The sequence below is a fragment of the Oculina patagonica genome, chromosome 4 (genome assembly GCF_052425735.1).
Source record: "Oculina patagonica isolate OP01 chromosome 4, crgOcupat, whole genome shotgun sequence".
Lineage (NCBI taxonomy): Eukaryota > Metazoa > Cnidaria > Anthozoa > Scleractinia > Oculinidae > Oculina > Oculina patagonica.
In genome coordinates this window covers 63,704,840-63,722,949 of record NC_135761.1, presented here as the reverse complement: position 1 = coordinate 63,722,949, position 18,110 = coordinate 63,704,840, and the positions used below count along the sequence as shown (strand labels likewise).

General features: G+C 38.8%; 2 protein-coding genes across 2 annotated transcripts in view; one reads left to right on the top strand and one right to left on the bottom strand.

Annotated features, from left to right (window-relative positions):
- Positions 1-988, bottom strand: part of LOC144651084 (tyrosine-protein kinase BAZ1B-like) — a 48,636-nt gene extending 47,648 nt beyond the window's left edge. The window contains exon 1 of the mRNA XM_078510958.1: positions 720-988. Coding sequence (XP_078367084.1) covers positions 720-832 — 113 coding nt within the window. The 5' untranslated portion in view covers positions 833-988. The remainder of the gene's footprint in view (positions 1-719) is intronic.
- Positions 989-1,187: 199 nt separating this feature from the next.
- Positions 1,188-17,169, top strand: LOC144651085 (uncharacterized). The gene is made up of 12 exons (XM_078510959.1): positions 1,188-1,823; positions 3,202-3,370; positions 3,876-3,958; positions 4,468-4,706; positions 9,892-10,052; positions 10,697-10,799; positions 11,170-11,215; positions 11,542-11,633; positions 11,914-12,099; positions 12,789-12,899; positions 13,486-13,852; positions 14,322-17,169. The coding sequence occupies exons 1-12, from the start codon at positions 1,496-1,498 to the stop codon at positions 16,658-16,660; spliced, it is 4,224 nt and encodes a 1,407-aa protein (XP_078367085.1). The 5' UTR covers positions 1,188-1,495; the 3' UTR covers positions 16,661-17,169.
- The last annotated feature ends 941 nt before the right edge of the window (positions 17,170-18,110 follow it).

The window sequence follows — 18,110 nt, the reverse complement described above, 5'->3', positions numbered from 1 at the left end:
AAGGATCTTCTCTTCTTTTATGAAAAGGGTTATGTAACAAATCTGGCTCTTGCACTAAGAGGCCTTGCCAGGGGTGGTTAGAATTTTGAACTTCATGCCTCAGCTCTATTTATTGTTGCTGTTTTGGTCCCAGTCAGAATTTTTTCACATCTTTTCACAGATTTTCTGGGACATCTCTTATCAGTTTAACCCAGAAAGAACTAAGTCATCACGTCACACAATAATACAGCAGGGTATAAAATCAACAAATTTACACGTATACCACAGTGCTTTGCGCAGCTACAGGTTTGTAGCAAAAGACACACAAAATAACACTTTTTAGTCAAATTCATTCACATATCCTTCATTTGTTTCACGACTAAGCTCTTTCAGCAGATTTTTCAAGGATCGTGTAAATTTCGTTGATCATATTTGACTGATTAGCTAAATTGGCAGTAAAATAGAATCGACAACCCCGTACAATCAGCACTCAATGTATTCGATCTCTGCAATTTAACTCCACTAGTTCTTAAACAAATTGAGACGTAAGCCTTATTGTACAAATAATTCATCGCAGTATTTGAAAAGGGTTAAACCAAACCTAAAAAGTGAGAAAAAACCTAAGCACAGATCGATCATAAGCCCCAAAAGCGACAATGTAGTGATTGTTCCATCGACAGAAATTATGGAAAGAATAAGCTTATGTAACGTGCACATTTCTGAACATAACACAAGGATACTCATACGATCTAAACACTTCATTCGTCTCTTTGATGACAAAGACTTCTTCCGCGGACTTCAGATCTTTCGGAAGCGGGCTTAGCTTGAAGGATTTCTTCCCCAAAAGCGGCATCTTTTCACAATGTCGTCCTCATTTGACCTGAGCGGGAAACTTTGAAATCGGCGGGAAAATCAAAAGAGTTCTTTGTATCGCGGGCTCGAGAATTGTCAAAATCGATATTTTGACGGGGTTAAAAAAATCGAATAATTTTCATGTTTTAGACCTAAAGTAAAAGTAAAATGATCATTGCGGGATCTGTAATTCCCACCACCATAATAGGTTTTTTATAAATTCGGTATTTTTCTAAAAATTTCCAACGGTGTTGATACGTGCCGTGGATGCGTTCGAGGCAAAGGGGTCTGGAACTAGCCAAGTGTAATTCGTTTATTGAATTTCCATCGATTTTTTGCGCCCGAGTTAATAATTGAACCTTTTGCTCGCTTTACTTCTTGGAAAACGTGTAAACTTTGGCTAAAAGCGAATGTTAGCGGCTAATTAGACGATAAAAATTCGTAAACGTGCATTTTATAGCGTGGTTGCCGCGTTTTATCCTACTGAGTCGGCGCACGGCCTTTGTTCTTCGGCTGCGCATCAACAATGCGTTTGAGGGAAGTTGGCATGGTTCACAGGCATTCGGCGTTCATACTCATCTTTATATAGAAACTTGACAGAGACTGGCTTTCATATATATCACTGAACGGCTGCTGAGCTTGCCTGAGGGCCTAGAACCTCAAAATGGAAACTTCCTCAATGGAAACAGACGAAGTTGTGGTTGAAAATCCAATCGCAGAGCCCGTAAAAACTGATGAAGTCGCGCCGGTTGAAGTTTCAGAAACGCGTGCTGAACTGCCGGAAATGGAAAAAACACCGGTACAACAAGTGAACATCCTTGATCTTACCAAACTTAGTCCTGAAGTTCAACAGGGATACCGTGTTTTCATCGAAATGTCGGCTGATTCTTACAAAAATGTGACTTGGCCATTTATGGAGCCTGTAGACGCCGAGGCACTTGGTTTGTGGGACTACAACGAAAGAATTAAGGAACCCATGAGCTTTCACCAAAGTTAGTAAAAGTTTTAATTAATTGATTATACCATTTCTTCACGTAACTGATTTGATTGTTAAGTCCTCTCCCTTTTCGGGGTACAAGTGGTACCACTAATAACTTTGACCTTTCGTTTGAAAAAATTGTGTGTGCATTTGTATTAAACTTCACATATGAAAACAGCATTTCGTTTGACAAGAATAACTCTCTCTCTTATTATCCCTTGTTCTCGCAATATTTACATTTTTCAGTGCTTGCAAATAGTAGAGGTTCTGCCCATATAGTAATTTAGAGGGCTACTATTTTTTTCTTTTGAAACATAAGTGCCATTATAAACAGCAAATGATCAGCTATTTTGAAATTTTAGTTCGTGTTAGATATTATTGTCAGCGATATTTGTAACTTTTTCATTCTTTGCCATAATTATTTTGATTTATCATTTTTTTACCCTCTGATCTTCAGTACTCTTCTATGAGTAGGTTTATTTCAAGTTTACAATTTTATTGCATTTTGTAAGCATTGTACTTTTATTACCAGAAAGCAATCTTTATGGCTACAGTGAAACTGAAATTTTGAACGTTAAAATTAATGTTATCTGGTCAAGGGAATCCCCATAAATACTATCATGGTTATTTATCTCAGGTGTAAGATTTTCTCTCATTTACACCAAAAGTGTTAGTAAAATGAACTGAGGTTACCTTAATTCATCAAGAAAATCTTTAAATTATTATCTAGAAAAAGGCATAATTTTCACCATAAATTGTGGCAGAATACTCTCATAAGAGGTCATCCCATATACTTGAAAGCTATTAGGGGTGTAACGATACATCAAACTATCGATACATCGCGATTGGGAGTGTTCCAATAGCGATGCATCAATCGCAAATTCAACTACCGAAAACAATCGCGATAGTTTCATTAACTATCGATATTTACGATAGTTTTTCAAATGATGTCCTGTAGTTATTTTTCCTTGCTTGAAAAATGCCTCTCTTGTTCTCTGCTGTCCTTTCTTTTCATTGTTTTGGAATCCAGGAATAATGCTGTGTTATGAGTCATAAAAACAAACTTTTTTTGTTCCAGGGTTTACTTGAGTTCAAAATGGCAGGAGGAATGTTATCTCCATCCCCTCTTAAACCAAAGAAGTAATTACAACGCCATAAAGTCACTGATTACTATCGCAATAGTATCCCAATAGTATCACTACTATCGCAATAGTATTGCAAATTATAGTAATTCAACTATTGCAATACTATTGCAATAGGCAAAATGACTTCAATAGTCACCCCTAGAAGCTATGTGTAGTACTGATTTTTTTTTTTTTTTTACCAAATAACCAAATATATAGCAAATTTACAGTAATTTCCTAACTAATAATAACTCTTTTTCTCTGCAGTTGGTTGTAAATTTAACAACTATGAATACAACAGCATCACTGAAGTTGTTGCTGATATCCGTCTCATTCTGGAAAACTGTTATCGTTACAATGGATCCGACCACTGGGTCTCAAAACTTGGCCACAAAATGGAGAAAATTCTGGAGCAAAAGCTGGCTTTGCTAAACAGGTAAACTAGCTTAATAGCCGATTCCCTCTATAGTGCCCGCCTGCAGGGAATCACGGTAGTTGTATTCATCAAATCATGCGCGAGACTAAGCAACGATGCACATTGCTGAGTCTCGCGCATGGTTTGATGAATACAACTACTGTGATTCCCTGCAGGCGCGCCCTATAGAGGGAATCGGCTATTAAACATTCAGTACTACATATTAATGATTCAGGTTATTTGAAAGGAGAGAAAGGCAATTTTGAAAATTCAGGACATGGGAGATGTCTTATTGTTTGTTTGTTTGCTCAAGTCCAAGTGGTTAGTTAAAAGGCATCCTTTCTACTACCCCATAAAACTTACAAAATAACAAAAAATTCTTTGGAGGTAGGGAATGTGGAACAGACGCACAGCACAGCCATCTTAGGAGTCTATGGGTTAAACAAAAGCAGGCCAGAAGTCACATCACTGGCACACACAGAAACAATTTGCGTTGATAATTTCTTTTCTTCTGATATTTTTTCAGGTCCCTAAGAGATAAAGTAAGCTTGGAAGCTACCATGGCTCTGAGAAGTGATTTCATACCAGCAGATGTCACAGTCTCAGATGGTAGGTACAGCCTTCATGGTTGGTTAATAAAATACAAATTTTATTTAATAACAATAACTCCAACCCATATAGTTGCCACCTCAACTTACTGTATGTCATATTGTACTGCTCAGCAGCCACTTTGACAACAATCTTGGTTGGTCTTATTCATGTGGGACAAATCCTACTGTAAGAGAGAGACCTTTATTTAGTCAGAGTAGACCATTCAGAAGCTTGGTTGTCAACAAACTGCAGCACATATTTCATATGTCAACATGTTCAATGGAGAAGGCTCATCTTGTTTGTCCATGCATCTAAATATTAAGGGAATAGGAATTTGAGAGAAATATGATTTTTTTGGCAGCCAGAATATAGACAGTACACTTGCAACATGCCATACAGATCATACATTTGCAACATACAATACTCTAAATCTCTGCTTCAAGTTTTTAATTCATTAACATGTATATTAAGCATTCAACAAGAGAGTATAAAGGTTGTGTAACAGTTTTTTTGTTTCTTATTGTTAGGTACCGGTCGTCGACGAACTGCGGCACGTGTTTCGTATGTCAACATGATTAATGGAGAAGAATCATCGTCTTTGCTAACTCGTCTAAAGATTCAGGAAGACATTGAGGAACGTGAACGCCGTCGGATACGTGAGAAAGAGAAGAAAGAAGCTAATTTGGTTTTGCTTCAGGATTTAGCTGAGTGGGAAGAAAAAGAGTTGGGTGCTAATGTGCTCAAGCAGCTTCACTCTATGTGGGAGGTAACTTAATGATTTAATTTATAAATACCGTAAAATTCCGGTTATAAGCCCCCCCGATTATAAGCTCCCCCGGGTTATAGCCCATCTACCTGGAAACAAAAAAATACATCCGATTATAAGCCCCCCCGGATATAAGCCCCCCTCTACCGGATGACAGTACTGAACAGGGCTAAATGTTGCTTTATTTTGCATTTTTACTTAAAAACATATTTCGATCAACACTCCCGTGGCCCGTTTCGGAACGATTTTCTCATTCCGCTTATAAGCCCTCCCGGATATAAGCCCCTCCGCTTATAAGCCCACCCAAAACCCGTTACGAATTTGTATAAGCCCAGGGCTTATAACCGGAATTCTACGGTACCTTTTTGTAAAGAGATGGGCTAACTAAAGTAACCCATTGGCTCCCAAGCCGGCCTAAACTGGCCGTGATGAAGGTTACCCTTTGTTCCACTTGTGACGTCATCATCTTTGATCAAAAAGGCATCATTTACACTCGATTAGAGTGATTGGGTCAACTGAGCTTCAAATACCCACAAAAAATGCTTAGAAATTTGGAGTGAAAAACTCGTAGGAGAATTTGCCTCAACCACCCTTGGCTCTTCAATGGCCAATATTTCCTGTTAAGATGGCGCTTTCTCAGAAATTCTTGAACTGCAAGCAAGCCAAGTGCTTGGGAGTCAATGGGTTAGGCACCACTGTCAGAGAGTTTTGAAGTAGGTGTCTTAATTGTTGTTAAGGTGGCTCAACTTAATTTTCAAGGGGTAACACCGCTCAAGTTTGAGAATTAACTACGTCACCATTAACAATGCTATCGAAAAACGATCACCACAGTTGTATTAGATAAAGATGAAATTTTTTTATGACCAGTGTTATATTGACATCCGAGTTGCCATAGTGACGAAATGACGTCATTACGTTTTTGTGTTTTGCTGCAGCCGCAATGGCTGCAAGCAAAACACATTGAGAGCTGAAGTTTGTGCCGTAAGGTGTAAGGTGTAAGTGCCGTAAGGTGTAAGTGCCGTAACAGAGGAGAAATCTGAACTACCGATGTCAATCAAATCCATGAACAAACAAAATCGAAACCAATGAACCGTAGCGCTGATCGCATTCGAAGTTACGGGCCAAAGTATTCGAACGCAAACCACGTTGGACACGTTGGAAAACAGAAAACCGATTTAAAAGTATATCGCATTGGGAAAGAAAACAAACTGTGGCGCGACCACTCCAGTTTTATGAGAAAATTATTCTGCAGTTTTCATCATTTACGAAAAGAGCGAAGACTTGGAACCTCGCCGAAGGTCATAAATATTTTCTCCAAAGGACCGGTTAGTGCACAGTTTGTAAACTTTCGCTTTGAAAATAAACTTACCCTCACCTTGTCTACACTGTCTACAGCATACTAGTACTGTATTAACTCTGAACTTCATATTTTAAAATAAAATGTATGAACGTGTAACTTGTCACGCAAAGACAGCTGGAAAGGAATATACCATGCTGGTAGGCTGCACCGCTAATTGTAGCTGTATTCGAGCTATATAAAAGACAGCTAGAAACGAATTAATACTAGTAACATCACAATGGGAAAGAAACTTATTCAGTGGTGCACACCGTCGAAAACAAAGAAATATTAAAGGAAGTTCTCATTCACCAGATTCACTGCATCAGATGCAACATTCGTCAGTTCGTGTTTAAATGCGTGGCGACCAGTTTGTTTACTAGTTATTAAAAAATAATACGGTCTTCATTTAATAAACAGTTCATCCTTAAATTTCAGCTTTTCTACGACTGACAGGTAGGTACTATAGTATAAGCCCCGCTAAAATAGCTGGAAAGGGAAAGTTTTTTGAAAAATGAATTTTTGACTGCCAGACGCGCTGGCGCCACATGTCTATTTTGTGAAGATTAATTAAACGCCGTGAAAAATAGAATTTGATGTCCAGCGAGCCACTGCATCTTCGGCTACGCAGTCCTCAGTGAATCCTCCAACTTCACAAATTTCTAAAACTTTAAGAAAACGAACTTTCGCAGAATCAAAAATTGGTCCTTATCGATCTTCCGATCTTGTTGTGAAGACACTGAAATTCGACGAGTGTTCATGCGTGAAGGGATGACTGACGAATGATAATAATTATTTGTAAACTTTCGCTTTCAAAATGAACTTTGCGTTACGTTCAACGCCGTCTTTCTGTTGTTGTACGCCGGTGCGCGTGCGATTATTTATAATTTCTGAATTTTGCATATTTAACTCAGGGTGACACAACAAGTTTGTTAAGAGTTAGTTGTTCCAGTGTTTAATTTGGGTGAAAGTGGTTAAAGAACCACTGTCTTGTCACTAATAAATATATCACATTGAGTTCTTATAAGGTCAATAGATTCTGTCTTTTTTGTTGTTGTTAAAACGCTACCATTGTGACAATGATTCCAAATACAACTAACGGTAACCAGTGAGATAACGCCACTAAAAGAATCACATTGAGTTCATTGAGATTTTTTTATAATGTTAAGAGTTACTGTTTTTTATCAAAGAGACAATCATGTCAGACATTACGTTAACTTACTAGTAATTAAATTATGTTTGCTGTCTTTGATTTCAACATAACATTGATCAGTAAAATTATCAGGATTGAATTAACACAAAGTGACTACAATATAGTGCAATTATTAACCTGCACACAAGTGACAGACAATAAAAGACGTTGGATTTCAATCTCGACTCACTTGTCTTTCATCAACATGTTCCCTAAGACTTTGCTCTAGCAGCAAAACACATGGACCCATTGGGGCCCTATTTTTTACTTTCGCTGGTATTCCACAGCACCAGGAGATTTTTTCGAAAATCGCTCAAAGGAGTTTGTACCACACATGGCTGCCTCAGTGTTGGCAAAGTTTGAACAAATTCTATGAGAGCGTTTTCGAAATATTTGGGGATGAAGTTTTCGGGGCTATAAATACAGTCAAAAACATACTAACGAGAAAATGGGGTAATATCTAAAGAAAACGACGCGCCTGTGAATTGCAATTTCATCTTATAGTAGTTTGATTCCATTTAAAATCGTGTGTAAAACAGTGGTGGGGATTGCTTTGGTCGATTGCGAGAAAAAAGAATTTGATGAGCGTGCGTTCCGGTGCTCTTGTTGCCATTTTTGTTTATAATTTGGTCTATGCCTGCAAAAGGGATAATAAATTAAAAACCGCTCGATGAATTTTTTTAAAAATTTTTAAACTTGAGAATTGTCATCAATTGATATCAGAAACCCATAAGAGTTGAAACGTGTAACGCGCGCGCACAGCGTTTGAATATTCATTTTGCTAAGTACCATATTTGGAAACACTAATAATTTGTACGCGAATGTTATTCACGAAATGACACACGCAACATAATTTTTGGTTTTGAGGTAAGTTGCTTGAATTTCGACCTAAACGCCGTAAATTTCTTACAGAAACTAAAGAAATACATTAAGTGTATCGAAGTGAGGTTCTCCAGACTACTTCAAGAAGATGAAACAGGAGAATTTAACCAAATTTAACTTTATTCAACCAAGCTTGTTCAAAAACAAGATTACGCCATCGAGCGCGAGCTAGCGCGCGCTGTGAATTTAAACCTAACAAAGTATTTTGATTGGTTAAATGGTTCTCGTAATTTTCCAAATATGGTACTTAGTGTAAACGAATGTGCAAACGCTTTGTACAATGCGAATCATAGGGAGTTACACGTTTCAACCCTTATGGGTTTCTGTTGATATCGCTTGCAAGTTTCAAGCTCATTGAAAACATTTAAGGTGGCTGGTAACGGTTTCCAGGACTTTCCAGCTCTTATACTTTGACGGGTCAGTAATACAAATCTTTATCAGTTGATGCTACAATAATGGTATGAAATTAATGCCCAATGATTGGTGAATATGTTGCGATTATTTTTATGACGTCACTGGTTACTATAGCAACAGTATAAGCTGTAAAAAACACCCTTTATTTTGACTTTAAGTGCTTATAACTCAAAAACGAGCTCGGTGACCCCCATTTTTTATTATTGAACATTGATCAGCATGTTAAGTTGCAACTTTTTGCAAAGTTTAAAAAAATTCTACGAAGCAGTTTCAGAGCCACCTTAAATTTTCATATTTTTAAGGTGGCTCTGAAACCGCTTCGTAGAATGTTTTTTAACTTTGCAAAAAGTTGTAACTTAACATGCTGATCAATGTTCAATAATAAAAAATGGGGGTCACCGAGCTCGTTTTTGAGTTATAAGCACTTAAAGTCAAAATAAAGGGTGTTTTTTACAGCTTATACTGTTGCTATAGTAACCAGTGACGTCATGAAAATAATCACAACATATTCACCAATCATTGGGCATTAATTTCATGCTATTATTGTAGCATCAACTGATAAAGATCTGTAGTACTGACCTGTCAAAGTATAAGAGCTGGAATTTGCTGGAAACCGTTACCAGCCACCTTAAGACAATAAATGTTACAAATGTGGTACAAGCTCCTTTGAGCGATTTTCGAAAAAATCTCCTGGTGCCGAGGAATACCAGCGAAAGTAAAAAACGTAATGACGTCATTTCGTTGCTATGGCAACTCCGATGTCAATATAACTCTGGTCATAAAAAATTTTCATCTTTATCTAATACAACTGTGGTGATCGTTTTTCGATAGCATTGTTAATGGCGACGTAGTTAATTCTTAAACTTGAGCGGTGTTACCCCTTGAAAATCCAGTTGAGCCACCTTAAGTACATGTACATGTAGGTGGCTGATTTGCCATCTTTTACTGAAGAGGCAGAAGATTTACCAGCTCAGTAGCTGGCCAGTTTTCACCAGCTGTCAGCTTTTTGGACAACCCTTAATTAAGGCAAAGTTAAAGTCAAACCAGTGCTGTTCAGTAGTGTTGCCAGTTCATCAGAGATTCAACTGACATTGCTATAATGCTTCTGCATTAAAGTGTTTTTCTTGCTTGCTTGGTTTGCTTGTTTTTGCCATCCCTCTTTCCTTATGTTTTGATTCAGGTCCAATAGCATCATGGGAAATCAAATAATCAAGAACATGCCAAAACATTAACAAAATGTCCAAAACTTTGCATGTAGTTGCAGTGATTTCCCACCGCTGTAAACTGGAAATGTTTTACTGTAGAATTTTTTCCTTTGGGGAATTTTGTCAAAATTTATTTCTTTTTTTTTTTCTCAACAGATTCCATCACTGGCTGGCTTATTATTTCTATTAAAAGATTTTCTTTACATTCAAGACCTCAGTATCACTGAACTGGAGTTGGGTTTTGTTTATGCAAATAAGTCCTCATTACTGGCCAGAATATTTACAGCTCTTTTGATTACTCCACATCAGCGAAAAAGGTGAGATATTACTTTAAATGAAATATTGTAAGTTGTTTTATAGCTAGGTGATAATTGACAATGGGGGCAACGAAGCGTGCGCCAGTTTTGGCAAGCGAAACAAGCTCACGGGAAGAAGAAACAAGAGCCTGCATGAAAGCCATTGAATTTGACCAATCAGAATGCAACGTTTGTGGACGAACGTGCCAGATTTGAAATTCAATGGCTTGCATGCAGGTTCTTATATTTTCTGCTCGCCGAAACTCATGCCTTCAGCACTCTCTTCATTGCCCCGAAGCGCATACACTGCCCCTGAAAATAGAGCCAGCTTGCAGGCTAGGAAATACATGAAGTGTTTCTATTATTAAACATTCTGTGAATTACACAGATATAAGTTTAAGACACTTACAGTACAAGGCACACCTTAGAGGTTTACATTTTTTTTTAATTTTCATACTTGAGCTCTTTGACGTTCAAACCAGGGAATATGAATTTGTGTGAAGTTGAAGTAGTGCAAATTTCATGTCTACCTTTCTAGGCATATAATATTATTGGTCTTTCTATGTTGTTGTCAAGTTAGTTAGTTAAGTTGATGCTTGGTGATACTGGCTGTTTAAATCTTCTTAATATTTTAAAACATACAGTATTTGTTGTTTTGTGGATAGCTTGTTCAAAAAGCCTCCAATGAAGTTCAAGGTGTGGGAATCCAAGCTGTGTGACAGACTAACTAGCTGGTACAAAGCTATAGAGAAGGATGGGCAGCTTTTTGTAAGTATTAAGATTGACTTTAAAATTCTCTTCACTCATAATCATGCATTTTTGTGTATTCCTTTGGAAGAATTTACTTGTAAATCAGGACATCTTCTATGAGATGATCAGCTTGATCACCTTTTTATTTCTTTATTTCTAGCGTGGTGAATATAACGTCATAAACCAAGCTTCTCAACCAATCAGAATGTCCAATTCTTGAATTCAACTCTGGAAATAAATGACACAAATAAACATGTACAAATTATTTTATTCAAGATTGGAAATGAACAGTCAAAACATCGTTCATCTTTTTAGCATTCATTTTCTTTACAAAATCTCCTTTTAAAAATATTTTTTATAACAAGAACGTTGTAATTTATTGTTCTAGACTTGTCATCAGCTTGGCTTGGATATGGCTTCATTTGAAATGTTAGGTGAGTTTTTTAATATACAGTCAAACGTCTTCTTGCAGACACCTATATAATACAGACACCTCCATGTTAATTATGGACAGTTCACCTGGTCTGACAGAGAAAAAAAATCATATTAACTCTACCTCTGTAATACGGACCCCTCTATAATACAAACAATCTTCTCTGTCCCTGTGGTGCCTGTATTAAAAAGGTTTGATTGTATATATGGCATGGTTATTATGTGGTTCTTTTCATTGCTGATGCAGTTTTTAGAATACATGCCAGTGGGTACCTGTTCTATGTTTTTTTTTCCTGAATTGATGAAGTTTTCCCATTTACCATTTCAGGTGAAGTCAATCCTTTGTTGGAAAAGTCCTACATGGATCTAACTCTACATCAGCGAGTCTGGATTCTTAAATGCCTTTGTGATAACAGCCTGGTAAAGTCTTTGTGAGAATTTGAACCTGTTCCCCCGCACAATTATAATAAAAAGACCTGGGCTTATTTTGCCCAATAGGCTATCTTGGTGGGTTTGTGTTCAGGGGTGGGCAAATGAGGGGTGACTTAAACTCTAGAGAGTGAAAACATTGGTTTGAGAAAAGTGTCATAAATGTTTTGGATTTTGCATAGAAAAATTGTCAGTTATGAACTATTTATCTAGTATAGTTATTATTGTATTGTATATTCACTGTGGTATTATTATTTCTCTTGTATTCCAGGTCAGAGACTATGATTTCCGTGAACATCTTTCCACTATTGCTCCAACTGAGCAGAGGGACATGGTTTTGGGAAGTGATGCTGACAGTTGGTCATATCTGTACTTTCCAATCTTCTCTGCTTCAGATTTACGCATCTACAAGCAGTGTCCTCTAGATGTCCCAACATTGAGCAAACGAAAGAAAAAGGTACATGGGAGGCCGCTTGGCCAAGTGATTAAGGGCACTGAATTTAAAGGAGCTGCGTCACAGACAATGCATCTTGAAAAAATTTGCAAATTTTTTAACATTTTGTCATTTATAATCCATCTTAATCTTCGTGAGATGAAACCATCCTTGTTTATGTCATAAAAAATGTTGTGGTTATTCATCGTGGTAGAGTACAATAATAAAGTATTATTTCGTTTGTCTCACGACGTAGTCACGTGTGATGGAGATCGCAACGTTTCGACTGCATACTGCTAGTCTTCATCAGGCGATAAGGTCGACTGGTTGTGCGTTAGCTTATAAAGCACACGGCTGCGCTGTGATTGGATGGTTTTCAACAGCTCTGATTGGTGCATTTCGATCCTCAGTGTTCTGCATGCTGGTGTACTGTTGCTCCCTCGGCGGTCCGCAGTCGTACAGTTCTCCTGTTGCTGTGTTTTTTTATCGTGGGCATCCATGCTTTGGGTTTTTATTTTTCCATTGGGTTTTCTACATTAGAAAACTAATAAAAATCATTGCTCCTTTAACATCTTGAGGCCCCTGGTTTAAATCCTACATCCTGCCAATATATTTAATTTCAACATTTTGTGTCTTCATTTACAGTCCTCTCATAATTCTTCAACTTGTGTTTATTTCTCTAAGGCTAACAACCTACTTTCCTTGCATTTAAGGTGGCTCCACCTCCACCCCCACCACCACCCCCAGCAGCAACAAAGACCAAGGGAACTCCAACACGGACTGACACACCCACCCGACCCAGGAGAAATACAAGACTTAGAAAGGTAAGGAAGACCATCACTTAACAACCAGCTGTAGTTCATAGCTGTTGTGAATACCTTATTATAGGAAATTAACGCGTCATGAAATTAACGCGAATTTCAAAAATTTGCGTTAATTTAAGTTGCGTTAATTTTTGTTAACGTTTATTTCCGCACCGTTAATTAAGTGGAGCGTTAATTTCCATGACCTTAATTTCCATTATTTTGGCCCCAATTTCTCGTTACAGTCCAGACGTTCTTGACTCAAAGGAAAAATCATTATTTTATCAGGGTGGTCATCCACCACTTTCACTGATACTGCGAAGAACGCTCGAAGTGGGAAAAATACCATGAACATTGTTGCGTTTAAGATTATACTCCTACAAGTGTTGAAATAAACTTGTCCCAGTTGTGTACGTTGCGTTAATATCCTTCATTTTGAAGTGTTACCTCTCTTTCGCGTTAATTTCCTTTATTGGGAAGTAATTTTTCCTTCAATTCGCGTTTATTTCCAATACCTTAATTAACACAAGCGTTAATTTCCTATAATAAGGTAGACTTCAATTACCAAATGGCTTTTAACATCCGTTGATTCTTTTGATTTATTTAGCTTCGAAGTGACACCCCATCCCCTGAACCAGAAATTCCAACTCCGCCATCACCTCCACCGGCTGTAGAAGAAGAAATGGAACCAAAGAACACGATTCCCGAAGGCTTTGAGCTGGTTGCATCCGATGTTGAATCCCTTAAAAAGCTCTGTGAGAAATTTGAAGAGCCACCTCCTCCCCCTAAGAAACGTGGCAGGAAACCCAAGCCCCCACCCCCAAGAAAGCGATGTGAAGTTGACCTGCATCAGACTCTGTTAGCGTTGCTTGAAGAATTGGAGCAGTATGAGATGTCATTCAGCAGGATGATGAGCAAGGCAAAGATCAAGATCATGAAGGAAAGTCAAGAACCTGAACCAGTTGATGAGCCAGGTAAGTTATTAAGTCATTTCCAATAGATCAGTTCGCAGTATTCGTTTTTTTTTTTTTTGGAATAATTTCCGTGAAAGGAGCTCGGGATTTATTGTAGCTATGCCACAAAGCATAGAGTCACGTTTTTAATTATCCATGCATTGTGTGCTTGTGAATTTTTCTGCATACTTGAAGTTGGTATCACTTCTCTTAACTAGTTTTCTCATAGTCTAAAATTCTCTCTGGATGATTTGGTTTTTCGTCAAGACTTGAAGCGATCCCTCATTCTTATAACTTATGCACTTGGATTGTTTTTGACATGGTAAAGACAAGACAGAAATTGATTTTTTTGACCTGGAACATCCTTAAAGAGGCACGATAGTCTAAAAATTGGAATTTTATACTTTACATCTTTTAATATTTTTACTGCACACTATGGCCTTTTCTTAACGTCAAAACAATTCTACATGTTTCTTATTGTGTTCTACAGAAGAAGACCTCCCTGCTGAAGAAGCCGAGGAGTGGGGCAGTGAAGCAAGCATTGGAGAAGAGATTGAAGACGCTGGTGCTAAGAACATGTCCAGTGATGAAGATTTCATTCTAGATGACGATGAGAGTAAGAACGACAAGACACCAACGTCTGACCAGGCGAAAAAAGATGGCGAAGATGGTGAGAAAAAAGGAAATGTAGCAACGCAGAGTTCGCTTCCACAAAAGAGAAAAGCAGAAGACGTGAATATTACTGAGGAATGTAAACAGCCTGTTGCAAGCCCGGATGTTAATGACGATGATGATGATCCATGCTCCATCGCCATTCAAACAGCTCCTCCTAGATTGAAAAAGAAGAAAAAGAAGCATTCACCTAGCACAGAGCCTATCCCTCAAACAGCAGCTACAGTAGCTGCTGTTGTACCTCGCACAGCGCTACCCAAGGCTGTACAAGGGAATCAGAATATTTCCCATGTTCCAGCTGGTATGCAGGTTGTTAAAGAAAAGAAAGCAGTTGATCATGCGGTCAAGACTTCTACTTCCGTGCATACAACTATGGCACTGGTCAGTAGCACTGTTACAACAGGTGCAGTTTCTGTGACGGGAGCTCTGCCTTCTTCCAGCTTAACACAAGCAGTGAAAAACACAAGCTCTGTCAGAATACATTCTCAGCTTCCAGTAACTTTAAATACATCGACATCATCTGCAACGTCAGCTAAGCCTGGTTCATTAGTGGTAGTGCCATCGTCACATGTCCGCAGTGCCACTTCCGCTCAAGCTGTCACAGTTTCTAAGAATCTTTTATCAACAGCTGTTACTCTTACTCCTCAACAAGCGCGTTTACCGGCAGGTGTGGGCAAAGTTATGCTAGTGTCCAGCTCTGGGGTTCCACTGCAAGTTTTAAAAACCATGCCTGTATCCCAAGCCGTGATTCAAGGAAAAACTGTGAATCCGTCTGTGCTGACCACTCCGGGAAACACCAGGGTATGTGTTGTTTCTTCAAGTACATCACTTACAAATCCAGTTGGACTAGCGACGCTCGCAAGCTCATCACCTTCTGCTAAATCAGCTACTTCTCAACTGCCAAGCTCAGCCATTCCTAAAGTTGCCATTTCCATTGCGCCCACCAACTTGTCTAGTGTATTGTCAAGTGCTAAGCAGACTAGTCATGTCAGTACTACAAGTGCATCGCCGCTTCACCCCCCGGTCTTTCTTGTCCAGCGCTCAGGAGCAGGAGGGGTCGTGCCACTAACAGTCAAGGGAGGAGCTATTGTGATGTCTGCTCCCTCAGCATCACAACAGTTAGTTGTAATCAGACCTTCAAGTGCATTAACCTCGTCTACCACAAGTACAACAACGCTGTTATCTGGAGCAGGGATTTCTGTGTTAGGAAATGCTCAGTTTGCGCAGACTGCTCTTGGACAAAGGGTCGTATTGTCAGGTTCAACGAGTTTGCCACATAAGACAGTAGTCCAGGAGGCAAAAGCTCCACTGGAAAGTAAACCGTCTGAACTTAAAACTACTTCTCAAACTGTGGGTAACAAACCAGTCGTCGTAATGACAACAGCCTCACCAAGTGTTGCCACGGCTAATAAAACAGCTACTACTTCTGTGACAGTGGGAAGCAATTCAGCAGTACTGGAAACAAAAGCCTCCGATTCAAAACCTACCTGCTCAGCTTTAGCTGCAGGTACTAAGCAAGTTGAACAGGGAAAAGTGGCGTCTTCAGTGGTAGCAGCTGCAAATAAACAGTTATCTAATGTGGGATCAATTCATGTTGGCACAGGATTGTCTGAGACAGTTACAAAAACTCTGGCGTCAAATAGTGATGCAGTGAAGGTGACAGACACACACACAGTTACTACTGTATCGCCTGACACACAGACAGTGGTAACTCTTTCGCCAGAGACAGACTCAAAACAAATGAATGCAACATGCGAGGACAAATCGTTACCTGCAGTGACAATTAACACAAAAGTGAACTCTCAACCAGAAAACATAGCAGTTGATAATTATAATGAAGCAACAAAGTTACATGAAAAAGATAAAGACGCTCAAAATGGCTCCGATCCCTTAGTGGATCTTACATGTTATGAGACAAGTGTTAGCGACTCTGCAGGATGTGAGGAGAGTGACGACTCGGCCCCCAATGGACTCCACCCAGACCTCAAGACATCACTTCCGTGTAAACTCGCAGAAACAGATGCTAAGCTGTGTAATGGAGTCAATGGATCAGCGTCCCCTGATACCAAATGTGAGGAAAAAGAACTTGATTCTGTGGAGCGGAGTCATGCAGCTTCAGACCAAACCACTAACGGAGTTGTGTTGAATGAAACTTAAAATAATGTTGATAGGGAGGATGTGTGATAGAAATCAAGCTTCGTAAAGCTTGTGACTTCATAAGCAATTAACAAATCTAGTACAGCGGCATAATCTGTTTTGTTTTCACGTGGAATTTATTGGCCTTTTTTTAACAATTTTCTGTACTTTTAATTTCCTTTCTAAACCGAAGATCCAAAACCTTGTTTCTTTGGGTGCCTGTGCACATTGGATCAAGAGGATGCCAGAGTGCCTTGCAAACAGATATTTTTGATGGGATTGGAGGGTAATTGTGTACAGTGCATGCACGTAACTTTCTTTAGAGAGTGGCCCTCGGGGCTTCATTTTGTGGCTGTGTAAGAAAAATAATTACCTTGTGGAAATTAAAGTTTTTGCGCACGGCAGTATGGTTTCTATGACGACTGTTTGTATCTGAGCAAACAGAAGTTAAATGGTCATATACAGCTTTGGCCTGAGTTCATATAACAGCATTCATCAAGTAAATTAAAAAGCCTTTCATTGTTATTGTTTCTTTGATCGGTTATTCTTTGTTTGCCAACTGTGATTTCACATTAGGGCACTTTCTCGGCTAACGATTCGTCAAACAAAAATCAAAGTAATTACGCAACAACTATCATAGCCAACGCAGATAACCAAATAATGTAACTCCAGCAAAATGTGCAAGCGTGTAAAACAAGCAAAAGCCAAGTTTGATTAGTTTTGGTTTCATTCTACTCAAGATTGGGAAAAAATGTGTTTCCTCAGATTGATTGAAGAACTGTGCAAGCTATGTTTGAAAGCGACGCCTCGGTGTAAGCTGTGGTCAGGAGAATTTTTTTTCTGCGCTCGTAATTGATTAGTCTCTGTCTTGTATTGACCCGTAATGAGAATAAAAGAGCACAGATATTGGCCTGATCGCAGGTTACGCCTGCTGCAGAAACTGTCATGCGCTTGATTTGCATAACATTACGTGGCAAGCGCTGGTGCTTCTGAAAGTCGGCTCATCTTCGGTGTAAAAACCTGTGAAACTCACCAGTGACGTAAAACAAAGAAGGAACAAGGCAACAAAGAATCTAAAAACAATACACACCGGGAAAATAATTGTTTTAAAACACAGGACAATTTCACAGGTTCTTACACCGAGGTAAACCCTGAAAGTCAGTTTGATTTCTCTGAAAATGAAGATAGAGTTGAAACAGGTTTCTCCATGAAGCTCCAGTTAACTTTCCTCGATTCCCTCTCGCTACAACTTTTTTGTAAACAAAAAATATATAATAAACATACATTTTCTTAGCCTTATTTTTCAGCCGTCTTCTCTGACCGCCTTCTCGACCGGCAGAGACTGTTGAAATTCAGGCAAAATTCCCTCGTAATACCGTAACTCGCAGGTATAATTTGCTCGGCATTTATAAGCCTCCACAATTTTTTCAAAGTTCCGTTGGCTGTTGTCAAATTCCTCTCCCTTCCCCTA

What these genes read in the sequence shown, in the direction of transcription:
- LOC144651085 (XM_078510959.1), top strand. Translation starts at nt 1,496, where the DNA reads ATGGAAACTTCCTCAATGGAAACAGACGAAGTTGTGGTTGAAAATCCA. An exon ending in GAAATACAAGACTTAGAAAG is followed by an intron (nt 12,900 to 13,485) that starts GTAAGGAAGACC and finishes TGATTTATTTAG; the next exon opens with CTTCGAAGTGACACCCCATC. An exon ending in TGAACCAGTTGATGAGCCAG is followed by an intron (nt 13,853 to 14,321) that starts GTAAGTTATTAA and finishes TGTGTTCTACAG; the next exon opens with AAGAAGACCTCCCTGCTGAA.